This window comes from Protopterus annectens, chromosome 6.part0 (genome assembly GCF_019279795.1).
Source record: "Protopterus annectens isolate FY-2018-M chromosome 6.part0, PAN1.0, whole genome shotgun sequence".
Taxonomy (NCBI): domain Eukaryota; kingdom Metazoa; phylum Chordata; order Ceratodontiformes; family Protopteridae; genus Protopterus; species Protopterus annectens.
The window spans coordinates 1999141542-1999156541 of record NC_056737.1 but is presented as its reverse complement, the minus strand read 5'-3'; the positions used below and the strand labels follow the sequence as shown (position 1 = coordinate 1999156541).

Below are 15000 nucleotides of genomic sequence, written 5' to 3'. Positions count from 1 at the left end.
ATATTTTTCAAGTTAAACTTTTATACATATATGTTAAATAATTCATATTATTATTTTGTAATACAACAGTGTGGGTGAACAGCAAATTAGATACCTTGAATCTCTACTTTTGAAGAAATAACATGTAAATTCTTTTCCATTACAGATTTATTGTTTGAACTTTATTCCTAGATGTTAATGCAGTTTTCAATATTAGTTTAAGTCTTCTAAAATATTTCCTAGCTTTGTTCTCATTTATTCAAGCAGTATTTCTGACCATTTATCTCTTGTTCAAGTTCTTTTATATCGCATTCCTCTCGCAGGCTGACATTTTCCTGAGGCTTCATTTATTCTGTTAGAAATGTTGCTTTTGCACATTTATCAAGATTAAATGTCATTCTTGTACTGCATGAAAAATTATAACCTTTTATGCAGTTTTAAATCTTCCATAAAAAGTGGAATCCAGAAGTCAAGTTATAGCTATAGGCTTGTCTGTTAAAAAAACAAAAACAAAACAAAAAACAGCTTAATGGTTTAAGTGCAAGATAAAACAGAAATGGTGACAAAGAATTGCTTGGGATTATCCATCTTTGGATTTTTATCACTGTGTTAGTAATTTGCACTATATCATGACTTAGTTGTTGAGTGGATTGCCATGGTTTCATAATGTAATTTGTTATTGTAGGGTATATTTTATACATTTGTAAGTATTCCATAATCCATGAATGTGTTATGTATTCAAAATGTTTTTTTTTTAAATTTGTCCATGGCTTGCTTAGATTTTACCCCTTTTATAGCTCTCTGTTATGAGTTTGTTTAATAATTGATTATCCTTTATGTTATTGTATTACTTTTCTGTTCTGTTGTCATAACTGTACTTTTTTCTTTAAGTGACTAAAAGCTGTGTGGATCAGTTCTAATATATATGTTGTCAGAAGGCAAGTTATCTGAATATAGCTCTTAGAATAAGCACAGAACTAAAACAAAGAGTCAGGTAGTGTCGCTGGAGTCCACAAACGAAATACACTTGTATAAAAGAAGAAATACAGCGACTCACACAGCAGAAGTTAAATAAACACCAAATACCTACTGGTAGTAATAAATAAACAACAATTTAATAAAGGGAAGCGCTTTTGCATTAAGAACGACAATGCTTCATCAGATCAAATAACAATATGACGACAGTGTAGCGTACTGGCTCACCAGATACGCAGTAGCAAGCACCGCCCAAAACCCTCCCCCATTGTTGTATGTCAGTTGGAAGTATTCAATATTCATCCAGTGTGAATGAATATTTATTCTGTCTCCGAACGGTACGATGCCAAAATGTTTTTTATATGCTAAACATGAAATGACAGCAGGTTGTGAAAGCAGAGATTAGAACCTGCTGTCTGGTGAGCCAGTACACTACACTATCGCCTATTTTTTTATCTTTGGGCTCTCATAGACTGATAATCCACTGGTAATGTGGTTTTGGCTTTTCTCTGTGGTATTTTATGGGCAGAAAATTGCAGTTTTTATTTTGTTCTTCTAGAATAACAGTAAAATACAAAAAATGCCACAGCAACCTTGGTAAAACAGCAAAAAATGCCTGAACGCACGTTTATTTTTAACAAAGAATCAAGCGTTTTCGCCACAAGCCTCTTGTGGCTTCATCAGAGATAACAAATAAACACTTCAAAAACCTGTCTTAAATACTTGTAGACAGGAAATGACATATATAATTAACACATTTAAAACTTTTCACTTTTATAAACTTTAAAAACATTATAAAAACGTTATAAGAAACAAGATAAGACTCATGTATAAATTAGTTAATCAGCTTTAAATAAAAGGTGTTTCCTTGAATTTACAAATAATTACACCCTGCAAATAAAAAACTAGAAGAAAAAATGTTATGTGTGTATAATACCCTTATTTAAAAAAGGACGTATGTTATTACACAAGAATACACCATCATAAACTTTCCAAAGGCGGAAGGAAGGTGCCCCCCTAAAGATGTGTACAATCCTTTCAATAAAATATTATGTATTTTAAAACAAATATTATATTCTATATTAATATAATAATGTATTAATATTAATAGATAAAATTAGTATTTTTTAATGGTGTTTTATAATAACTCTCCTTAAAGACTACTTAAATTGTGGATAACTGGGTATTGGTATGAAAGACTGTATAATGCAGACACTTTATAACTATAGGCATCATAAACCAAAATACAGGACCAAGTCTAACAAGAACAGGTAGGTTTATTTATCTTAAATAGCTTCTCAATTTAAGAACAGCTGAAATATTACAGTTTTCATTAAGCCCTGGCACTCTAAAGGCATCTAATTTAAGTTGCCATTCTAATTCTAAATTTTCTAAGAGTAGTGAATAAGGGCCTCCTCTAATAGACATAGGTATGTGATCGATGGCCATAAATTCGAAACTGTGCCCAGGGAAAGATAAGACATGTTTTGCCAAAGCATTTTGTCTATTACCCTTTCTTATTGCGTAATCGTGCTCATAAATGCGATCACGGAACCTCCTGTCAGTCTTCCCTATGTAGAATCCATCACAGCATTTACAAAGCGCGATATAAACCACAGATTTCGTTTCACAATTCATCTTATGAAATATCTGATATTTCCTATTTTTAATAGTGAAACTATTACCTGTCTTAACCAATCTACACCAGTTACAAAATCCGCATGTAGCCATACCTTTTTGTCTACTAAAATTACTATTATTAGAACTTCTCTGTGTTAGTTCTTTTAAGTTGTTTCCTTCTAGAATAACAATTTAGATGACAGCACTCTTCTATAGACAAATGTAAGTTGGTTGACTTTTACAGTATTACTCTCTCTTACCATGTGTAAAAGCCACGGTGGTACAGCAGTAGTGTTGTTGCCTCACAGCAAGAGGTTCTCCTGTTCGATTCATGGTTGGAGTGCCGTCTGTGTGGAATCTGCATGTCCTCCCCGCGGTCGAGTGGCCTCCGAAAGACATGCGTGAATGGACGTGCCTTCACTGATGGTTGGGCATTGGGCTGGCAACTTGGCACCATAAAAAAATCTACTGCCAATCATTAGTGGACCGGAGTTCCGCTGTGGTGACCCCTAACCGGGAAAAGCTGAAAAAACAAACAAACTCTCTCTTATCATGTGTATTATGGACTTGATGTACTAAAGCATTTTTCGTTGTCAGGATATAAAACCTGTTGAGAGCAAACTTACAAAGGGGTGTTTGAAGCCTGTCAAGTCAACAGAAGATATACGTGTATATGTATCACATAAATGTACAGATCACATATGATGTGAAGACAACTGTAAAAATCCTTTGCTTGAATTAATAGTGGTTACCGAACCTTTCCCCAGTTTTGTTCCTCCTTTTTGAGGGTGGATATTGAGCCATCAGAAGCTAGCCATTTCAGCTTCAGGGGCATACTTTGACTGAGAGCATGTACTCTTGTCACTAGGCGTGGCTAGGCTGGTTGAATTTAACTGTCCAGCTTTGTGTGTAGGCATTTACAGTTGAATAGTATGATACGTGGTATTTTTACAGTACAATTGTGTTACATTCGGCCACATTAATTGTATGCATGATGTCACTACCTAATATGAATGGCATGTCAATCATGCCTCATTTCATATGCAGCTTTTCACGCCAGTCACCGGAGCCATGCCCACTCCTGCGCAGAACTGAAGGTGAGTCAGTGCGCTACACTATCGCCAACAATACTACAAAAACTTCAATATAAAGCCATAAAACTCCATCCCAACAATGAAATTAATTAAAATCAATTATTTGTGTATGTGACTCACAAACATCCCTCACCACTTAACCTCTCAGCAAACTTGCCACACACTGATGACATCATCATCATGAGGCCAGACACACACACACACACACACACACACACACATATATATATATATATATATATATATATATATATATATATATATATATAAAGGTATACAAGAACACATTCCTATAAAGACATTTCATTAATACATCATGTATTCATACTATTTATGTTCTGGCACCATTGTCTGTGCCAAAACTGGTCATTTTTTTTATCTTGGGACCAATGCACCCAGTAAAACAAACACCCAGGCCATTCTAGATCTGTAAACCTATGCTATCACATCAACAGCACCAGATGGCATGACACATACCTAACCCAACATATCCCCAATTACTGAAATAGACAGCCCTTACCTATCAAGCACAGTAATTCCCCAGCAACATTTAAAACCAATCAGGATGAATAGATGAGTGATCACACATTTTCACTAGGGATATGTGGAGAAAGTCTTTTTAATGGGGGCACTGTTAGTTTCCCAACAGTATGGGTGATATGGCTAAGCTTCTTTATGGTTTCTTTTGGCTATAACCTTAGTAAAAACCTATGAATTAAATGTGCCCAGGGAATGTAAATTAGATTGTTTTTAGCAGATACTTCTGCTGATAAAAAATCTCATTTAATTCTATAATGATCGGTTCTTTACAGTCTCTAGTCTGTTTAAGCCTTAAGGAAAGAGAAACATGGAAAAAAAGAAACACAGTGCTGTCTGCCCCCCACCCTGTCTTTCTGCTACTTAAATTTTTTCCCCAAAGTATTTATTAATAAAATGTAACATGCCAAGTAATATGGATTCTTACTTTGGAAATTTAAATACTGTATGCATACTAATAACCAAGGCAAGAGATTTATCTAGTTGTCTTACCACATTTTCCTGCTATTTAGTTGATTCAGAAATTCTTTTCACCGTGTTCTTTTCTTCCAGTAATGAATGGGGACCCGACAGGAGGTGCATTTAGGAATGGTAGGCGGACATGCTTGCCTGCCCCTGCTCCTGATATCAGCAATATCAACCTGTGGAACATTCTGAAAAACAACATCGGTAAGGATCTATCCAAGGTCTCCATGCCAGTAGACCTGAATGAACCGCTGAACACTCTACAGCACCTGTGTGAAGAACTGGAATACAGTGAGCTGCTGGAAAAGGCTGCTGAAACTGATGATCCCTATGAACGTATGGTAATTAGCCACACAAAAAAAAATGTAATACTCTCGTCACATTATTGCTTAAAACAGCTTATTAAAATGTTTCAGTTGCTATTGTAAATGATTGCTTACTGTAATATTTATTATTTTACCACATCAGAAGGTCCAGGCAGAGTTTGACGCCATCTTAAAATAGTTTTCTGATTCAATAAACATTTTTGAAAAATTATTCATCATGTAGATGTTCGTCGTGTTTCACTGTTACAATCATCACATTTGGGTTATCCCTGCCAGGGTAGCACTCAGCCAGCCCAAATACCAGAGGCTTAGTATTTTTGCGTCAGTTGCTGTCACTTCAGGACTGATGTCAGGTCATCAGTAGTATAAAGTAAGGCAGCCGATGCCATTACATCAGTCTTTCTTGCCATGGAGCCCGAAGCACAAGCAGTTGGCACGAGTGCCGGTCGGCCGCTACCTGAGTTTTGTCTACCAATTTGAAGCTGAAGTCTTCTAAAACTAAATACCTCGTTGGGGATCCTTTTTCTTTGCACTAACCGATGTCAGAAAAAGTTAACAATTGTCTTGCCTGTGGAAAGCAAATACCACACCGAGACTTTCATTCTTACTGCATCACTTGTTTAAGCCCTGACCACGACATCCCCCACTGTCACTTCTGTGCTTTGTTCAATGCCAGAACTATCTGTTGTCGGGCCCTTATTGTAGCTAAATATTTTCGCTTATAGTCCACGAACATCGATATGGCATGGGTAAGCCATCCGATAGCAGATCTTCTGAAAAAACATAAAGATAAAGACAGAGACAGACCGCACATGTCCAAACCTACCAATGGTGCTTCCGTTAAGCTAGTCATCAGTTCTCCAGTCCTCGGTGAGGCACTTTCGCAGCCCCTGATGCCTGCTTCTGTGGATTTGCAGGCTGCTACCGAGACCCTTTTGGACTCCAGTATACTGCAAAACTCTTCTTTGACTAAGGATCCTGTGGTCGTCTCTACTTTGGATGGGTCCGGAGATGCTGAGCAGGCACCGGCTTCCAAGGAAGTTCTTTGCACTACTGATTCTCGACACAAACCGATGTCTTCTTTCATGAATAACAGTCTTTCGAAAACTACCAAGTTTCTTAGGCCCAGGGTATGAACCACACCTAAGAAACTGACGACCCAGTCTCAGGCACCTGCTTCCTTGCCTCAGTCTCAAATGCTTAAAATGGTGGAAGACCTTATCATGCTGATCAGGGGAAGCCAAGCTACCCCCTCCAAAAGGAAAATAGATCTGTCCCCTGTAGTTTTGTCAGAACAAGAGTCAGATGACTCTGATCCATCTGAATATGAAGACATGCAACCCCTCTCTACTTATGAGGATTCTGATGCAGAGGAGTCCATCCCTTCTGCTCTCCCCCAGAGGATTTTTCCTGTGGGGAAACCCTCCAGTGGAAGAGTCAGGACTACCCTCAGTCTAAAAAGAGACGCAGGGAATTCTTGGATCTTCCACAGCACAGACCCTTGGCCATCCCCCCAGTCCTGGATGTTGTGGAGGGTGTTTTCCTGGAAACCAGCTTGACTCCTGACACTCTCCCTTCTGCACCCAGAAAACCAGACCGGTACTATAGAGTCCCTGACTCACACATATATCTTTTTAAAAATCCTACTGCTGACCCTGAGGTCATTTCTCAGGGGCCTAAAGGGATTAAAGCAACCTCTGCTAAGAATCCCCACCCCCTCAGATAGGGATTTCCGAGCACTAGACATATGGGGTAAAAAAGTATATACCTCAGCTACTCTTGCTATAAGGGCACTAAATTGTCAGTTCCATATGCTAAAATTTCAGCAACATACCCTGGAACTCCTCAAACAAAAAATGTCTTCCTTTCCTGCTTGTGCAGAATCTAAAGAGTTACAAGTGTTAATACATTCTGCAAGTCAAGTAACTAAACACACCTTGCACTGTGGTTTTGATGCCCTAGAAGCTTCTTGCAGGGCAGAAGTCACCAGATCTGTCATTAGAAGGCATGTATGGCTTAAGGAACATCCCTTGCCAGACCATGTCAAATCTAAATTGTTGACTGCCCCCTTGCACAAAGATAACTTATTTGGCACTAAGGCAGAAGATGTCTTAAAAAAGATGGAAGAAAAAGCAAAATATATGCAGACAGTTAAGGATTTCTTACAGGTCCAGCCACCCAGGTTCAGCAGGCATTGTCCCACCAAGCACTGATCCTTTCCTGCTCCCACTAAGCCAGTCCAGTCCAGACCCCAGGGAACCAGACATCCCAGACAGCAGCCACAGGGAATGCAGAGATCTAAGCAGTAGACTACCTCCACTTCAAAACCAGGGAGTTCTAAGCCACCCCTTTATGGTAAAAACTCACAATGACTCACCTCCCCCACCCCCCTTCTGCCCACCTTCACTTACCCCTAGGAGGAAAACTCTCCTTTCACATAAGCACCTGGGCCACCATTACCAATGACAGCTGGGTTCTCAACATAGTGTCCCAGGGATACAAATTTTTTTTCCACACCCTTCCCAGATCTACCTCCAAACCAGTTGGCAGAGGTGCAAAAGCAACTCCTTTCCCTGCTCTCTATGAGGGCAGTAGAGCATGTTTCTGCAGAACAGAGAGGCCAAGGTTTCTACTCCAGACTTTTTCTGGTACCCAGAAAAGAGGGCACCTGGCGCCCCATCCTCAATCTATCCATTCTAAACACCTTCCTGGTGATCCCAAAATTCAGAATGCTCACCCTCCAGCAGCTGCTACCCATGGTCTCAAAGGATGCTTGGCTAGCCACCCTAGATCTAAAAGAGGCCTACCTCCATATTCCTATCAGGGAATCATGCAGGATATATTTCTGTTTCAGGGCAGGATCTCAGCACTTTCAGTTCTCTGTGCTTCCCTTTGGCTTATCTACTGCTCCCAGAGTTTTCACAAAATGTCTGGCTCTGGCCATTGCCTTTTGCAGACAAAGGAATATCCAGATTTACCCCATACTTAGACAACTGCCTAATTCAGGCAGACAGCCAGGAAAAGCTGCTCAAGCACCTGGGCTGTATAAAGTTCCTACTAACCTCCCTAGGGTATACAATCAATGAAAAGAAATCCAAACAGGTGCCCACTCAAAGGATTATATTCCTGGGAGCAAGCCAGGACACAGCATCCCAGATGGCATTCCTTATACCAGAAAAGCAAAATTTCCTGACAGCCTACTTCTCTCAACTAGCCACCAGGCCCCAGCTATCTGCAAGGAAGATCCTGCAACCTCTGGGGTTCATGGCATCTTGCATACTACTCATTCCATATGCCAGACTGCATATGAGGAAACTTCAGAGGTACCTAAAAAGCCTTTGGTATCAACACTGTCAAGACCTGGAGATTCTTATACCTTTAATTCCTTGCCTCAGAAAAGACTTTCTTTGGTGGGCAACAGCATGCTCCCACAACAAGGGACTACCTTTCTTACCACCCCCTGCCACCCAGACCCTCACCACAGATGCATCAGACTATGCCTGGGGTGCACACCTTGATGGCAGGTGCATACAGGGCCAATGGAGCCCACATCAAATCTCTCTGCACATCATCCAAAATGAGATGATGGCTGTCCAGCACGCCTTGATAGCTTTCAAGCCCCTTCTCTCCCCGGGGACTCTCCTAATCAAAACAGACAACACCACTGTAATGTGGTATATCAACAAGCAGAGAAGGACTCACTCCTACCCTCTATGCAAGCTGGCAATAACCCTTTGGCACACAGCCTCTGCCATGCAACTCCGCCTGTTAGCACAATTCCTACCAAGTTCTTTCAACTCTCTGGCAGGCCAATTAAGCAGAAATCTTCTGGACCCACATGAGTGGCAGCTCAACAGAAGAACCTTCACCCTAATAACTCAGAAATGGGGCACCTCAAAGTTTGACCTCTTTGCCTCCCACACCAACCATCAGCTCAGCAAATTCTGTACCATGGAGCATCCCTGCATGGCTTGGAAAGTGGATGCCCCTGTCCTTCCCTTGGGTCAGTCTATCGGTTCATGCCTTTCCTCCACTACCTTTCATCCCCTGGGTACTGCTCAAAATAAAGGAAAAACCAAGGACAATTCTTATAGCTCCAGACTGGCCTCACCAGCACTGGTACCCCTTACTGCGTAGCCTGTTCTCACTGCCACCATGGCATCTTCCTCAGATTCCAAACCTCCTGACCCAGAGGGAAGGGGGATTCATGCATCACCAATTGCAGACACTCAATTTGGCAGCTTGGATTATTCCCTAACCCCCGATCAATCTGCCAGCCTCAGTAAACAGGTTCTAGATGTTATATGTGAGGCCAGACGCCCTAGCACTAGAAAGTCTTAAGCTGACAAATGGAAAAGGTTCTGCACCTGGATTCAGGCTAAGGGAGCCCAATACGGCACAGCCCTCACTCTCTTTCATCCTGGATTACTTTGCTGACCTACTACACAGTGGCCTCTCTTTTTCCTCTATTAAAATTCATGCCTCTGCTCTCTCTGCTCATTTTCCCACTGAGCAATCCCTTTTCTCATACAACTTGATCAAACAGTTCCTAAGAGGGGCTAGCAAACTGAGGTCACCCAGAAGAGCACCAACACCAGCTTGGGACCTTAACTTTGTGTTGGAAAAGCTCACTCTGCCCCCCTTCAAACCAGCTTCTTCTGCAGAGCTAAAATTTCTCTCCTGGAAGACAGCTTTCCTTCTGGCCATCACTTCAGCCAGAAAAGTCACCAAGCTGCAAGCACTCATGACTGTTGAACCCTTCATCATCTTCCATGCTGACAGGGTATCCCTCAGGACTAACCCATGCTTCATGCCCAAGATGGTGTCCAGTGTGGCTCTCAACCAATCCATTCATTTGCCCACCTTTTTTCCTAATCCCCAGAACAAGGAGGAAAGGATCCAGCACTCTCTAGATGTGCAGAGACAGCTTAGATTCTATCTAGACAGGACTAAATCCTTCAGAAATTCTAATCAATTGCTGGTTAGCTTTGCTACAGGGGCAGTAGGCAAAGCTATATCCAAACAAACCATTTCCAGATTGATAGCACACTGCATCCATTTCTGCTACAAACAACATGGAAAGCCTCCCCCCAAGGGGGTCAAGACTCACTTCACCAGAGCAGCCTCCACCTCTGCAGCTTTCTTCGGAGGAGTTTCCACCAGGGATATCCTGGAGGCTGCCACCTGGACATCTGTTCACACTTTTACCAGACATTACCACCTGCCTCTCTTCTCCAAATCCAGGGCAGGGTTTGCCTCTGCAGTCTTGCAGGGCATTCTAGCCAGCCCCTAGTTTTTTTTGACTGCCTCCACCCATTTCCTCAGCTTTGGGAATCAACCCAAATGTGATGACTGCAACAGTGAAACACAAAGACCATAGTACATTTGTGTACACTTACCATAAATGTAGATGTTCGAGTGTATTCACTGTTGCAGTCCTGGTTTACCTCCCTCCATACTCCTTTTTTCTTCTCTTTACATACAAGGGACATATTGGTATTTACTTTCTACTGGTGGGGTTCTTCCTTCCACCAGAACCTGGCTCCTACTTGGGGGCTCCTGACAGGTTAGGGCAAGAAAAACTGATGTAATGGCATCAGCTGCCTTACTTTATACTACTGACAACCTGACATCAGTCCTTAAGAGACAGCAATCGACGCAGAAATACTAAGCCTATGGTATTCGGGCCGGCTGAGGGCTACCATGGCAGGGATAGCCCAAATGTGATGACTGCAACAGTGAATACACTCGAACATCTACATTTATGGTAAGTGTACACAAGTGTACTTTCTTATTCTCCATCTCTGTGTTTTAATAATATATTCATATGACAACAGAAGGAGATCATCTATCTAGTCTGTCATTTTAGTGCACTTGGCATTTTACATCCCCTCCATCATTCCTTTCCCCTGTCCTTCTCCAACTCTCCTATGCCCTGGATTTCTTCTCCATGTCCTTTCCGGTAATCAACTGCATTGCATCCCTTCCTTAGAAGAAGTTTTTTTGATAATCCAGGAAGAAGTTTGTCCTTAAAGTGTGATGCCTGTGCCCCCTTCTCCCTCCAACCTTCTTGTTGAGGGTGACCCTTTTACATCTTCTCAGCATGACCTTGTGATCACTATCATCTTCTTCTTTTTCTTTCTGACCCACAATGAGAAGATCTCCAGCTCCTCTAATCACTGTTCATATCCTTTTCCATCCATCTCATGGATGCTTCTGGCAGCTTTTCTCTGGACTACTTTCAGCATCTTTGTGTCCCATGGGGTCATGAACTCTATGTATCCTTACTACCCTCATGTAAAGTAAGAATTGGTATGTAAAAAATGAGAAATTATAAAGTTATTATACATATTTTTATTACTGATTATTGCATTTTGTACAATTACTTCTACCACCACAGTTTTTCTGTAGTTACGTTAAAGATGTTGATAATTAGCTTTGAAGGATGCAGGTGATTGACATCATGTCCTTATCCCATAATGCAGAAAAATTCAGTGGTGTAGTCAGCCTGTAACTATAAATGTTCAAGTGCTGCAGTAACAAACTGGGATCTGACATCTGGCCACACTTTCAAATGTGATCGTCCTTCTCCCTCACCCAAGCTGACATTACCTTTCCCTTGGATGTCTGCACATTCTTGGTATAAAGGGTGTCACATGACCAGCCATCCTGTGTTCTTTCTTGCCCTTCAGCATGTAAAGGTTGGAAATGTACAATCAGTGCACCACAGTAAGAGCTCAAGGTTCTGCCATTGCCCTGGGCAGAGCCTTTCATTCCTTTGTCACCTTTACAAAAAGGGAGGAGGGGAGCATGAAAAGGCATGGACAAAGTATAAAGTAAAAAGAGAGAATTGTTGTGAACCCACCCCAAGTCCAGAGTCCCCAGGTTTAAACGAGGATGCGTGGTGTGATACAGGACTACAACAGTGATCACACTCAGACATCTACAATTACGGTAATATGACTGCAGAACTTTTCTGTGCATAGTGTGGCTCAGTATAGTGGTAATAATCCTAGGTAAGACTTCCAGAATCGGCAGTTCCCTGCCAAAAGGGTGGGTGACCGGGTATGCTGTAGATGATGAGGGCAGTATGCCCTTTAAGATGGCTGAAGCAAATCTTATTCTAGCCCTAGACATCAGCTCTAGTCTGTAATGTTTGGAAAGGTATGAACAGAGGAACGTGTAGCTGCTATCCAGAATGTCTTTCGCAATAACCATGTTTATGAAAGCAACAGTGGTAGCAGGGGCCCTAGTAGGGGAAGATCCAGCTTTTTACTATCAAATGCCTTTCATGTAAAGTGTAACAATAGTGAATGTAATACACTACCAGTTTATATGTAGTCTGTTTTCACCAGGTATCCCTTTTTTATTTTCAGCAACTATCACAAAGAGATGTTCCTTTTCCTAAAATCTTTTGTTCTGTCTAGACATTACCTCTATTTCTTGTGGTACACACAAAATGACTGGCAAAACTGAATATCTTCATTTGATTACCTTGTGTGTAAAGAATGGATTATCGTGTATTATACCATGCGAATATCGGAAAAGACGAGAAACATGCATGCTGATTGGCTAATCCAACCAGCGTGCACATACTAAATCGTACGACAAACAAGGAAACAAGTCCGGTCAGTAAATATCGTGCTGCGGCGACAGCAAGCAAACATTAACGTACAGTAAACGTAAAAACAAAAAACATACAACAATTCAAGTAAAACACACAAAATTAACCATTACCCATATAATATTTCTCATTCCCTCACCTCGAACACAAACAAAATCAAAACTCATACAGTCGCAAATACACCACACACACACACTACATAACCACCAGTTATAAACCAACAAAACCAAGCATTCTCATAAAACCATTCACTCACCTATATTCCCTACAATACCTATACACACACAACTCCATAAATATACATATTAAAACACACCAGACATCCCTTGCAAAGTAAAAATCACACACCATACCAAGCGTCCACATCAGCATACATCTTCTAAAACCGCATACAACACCACCATCTAGTGACCAATTACTAAAAGTACATATTTTAAAAAAATTAATACAAATTAACACTACACCACATTTCAACATACCTATAACTAGTAAAACATAACTACACGTTATAAACTTCTACACTGCTTAAACTATTTTATAACAAGCATCACCTACCCTTTTGATTACATCCTTCAAAACAATAATAAAATAAAAACAAACTGAAAGTGTGGACTATTTTATCTCACAAAAAGTGGAAGAATACAAAAAAAAGCTAACAAAAACCTAAATAACAACAATACAAATATAATACAAAGCAAACTAACACCATGGTATAATAGCAATAACCCACTTCTGGGTGTGGGTAATGCTGGATTTACCCACGGTTGTCTTTGTTTGGTCCCTTGGGCTTCGCCCTCGGGACCAAACCACGCCAACCGTGGGTAAATCTAGCATTACCCACACCCAGGCGTGGGTTATTGCTATAAGCTGACCCTGTTCTTGTAGTCCAAAATCCCTCCTAGTCAATGTTACTGCAACAAAAAATGTTGTCTTTCAATGCAGAGGCAGCTAGTTCACAGGATTATCACGACAACTTTTCCAGCACAAAATTCAGGCCTCAAGCTCAAGGCCTGAAGTTTGTGCTGGAAAAGTTGTCCAGATAGTCTTCCTGGGAGGCATGAGGTAAAGAGTCCTCATTAAAAATTGCTTAAGTGGTAGTCTGGATGCTGGGGATGGGGCAAAGGTAAGCAGGTTGAAATGGTTGACACATGTAACTTAACTGAGTTATAAACCATGCTAGTAGGGAAAAGCTTGGAGATGTACTAAAGGGCCAAGGGTAAATATCCCTGTTTAGAGTGTAGGCTATTCCCTAAGCACCAGGGGGTAAGCTTTTCATTTTATTAGGTATCATTTTCTTCTAATTAGCTTCATACCCTCCTTTTGATGCTTAGCATATGTATTGAATATAAGCACCCAAATGAAAGTAATCTCATATTATCTGTGCTGCTAGGTTCAGTGTGGGAGCAGGTTGGGTTGCATGAGGAACTTCCTATATTGTATCAAGAGGTCTACATGCCAAAGCAGCAGGAATGTTTCTTTGCTAGATAGGTCAGACAGAAATCCAGTGCTGCCTCTGCAAGAAAGGGAAGAAAATAATTTCTGGACTAATTTCCATGGGAATCAAGAGCAGGGGATGGAAAACATACAGAAACATAACTGTGCAGTTTAGGGAGAAGGCATCCATTGCCCATGTTTTCCTGTGAGATGGTCTGGTGCATAGCTGATTATTGCATGGAGAAGCAAAGTTGTCTTGTAAGTGGAACATCCCCACCTATTCACTAGGTCCTGATAAATTTTTCTGTACATCATCTTTTCATATGGATCTGCCAAAGTCATGCTTAACTAATCCATAAGAGGATTGCCTTATGAAGGTATATATAACTCATTGTGTATAGATACTGGATTCCAGGACTATTTCCCAAGTGTGTATGACTAGCCTGCGTAGAAGGTAAGAATGTGTTGCCCTTTGCTTGTTGATGTGCTACATAACTGTGGTGTTGTCTATGGTTATTTTCAAGGTGCCTGACACACAGACTGTTTTCAAAGGGTGTGCTGGACTGCTGCAGTTTCTTTTATGTTTATGTGCAACTTGTTCTTCCTTGCAGTCCAGGTGCCCTGAGCTTTTAGATCTGAGTATGTGCCCCCATGCTTGATTTCAGGCTATAATTGGGAGTGGTTTGCTTGAAGGGCATACCTTTGTTTCTCTGAATCTGAATCACTCACCAGTGCAGTTCTTTCATGATGCAGGACAGAAGTGGGATTGTTGTGTCTAAAAGCTGAACTTCTTGGTTCCAAGTATTCTTCAGATACCATTGCAAATTTCTAATATGAAGTCTGGCTAGAGGAACCATAAAATGGCCGCTGTCATGTAGCCAAAGATGCTCAGGACCTATTTGGCCATACACTGACTTTTTACTGCTATAGTTTGGAAGAAGGTCAT

General features: G+C 41.0%; 1 protein-coding gene across 2 annotated transcripts in view; it reads left to right on the top strand.

The window, feature by feature from the left end:
* OSBPL6 (oxysterol binding protein like 6) overlaps positions 1-15000 on the top strand; it is a 1023860-nt gene that overhangs the window by 739932 nt on the left and 268928 nt on the right. For both annotated transcript variants that reach the window (XM_044075314.1, XM_044075313.1), the window contains one exon: positions 4758-5011. In XM_044075314.1, coding sequence (XP_043931249.1) covers positions 4758-5011 — 254 coding nt within the window. The remainder of the gene's footprint in view (positions 1-4757; positions 5012-15000) is intronic.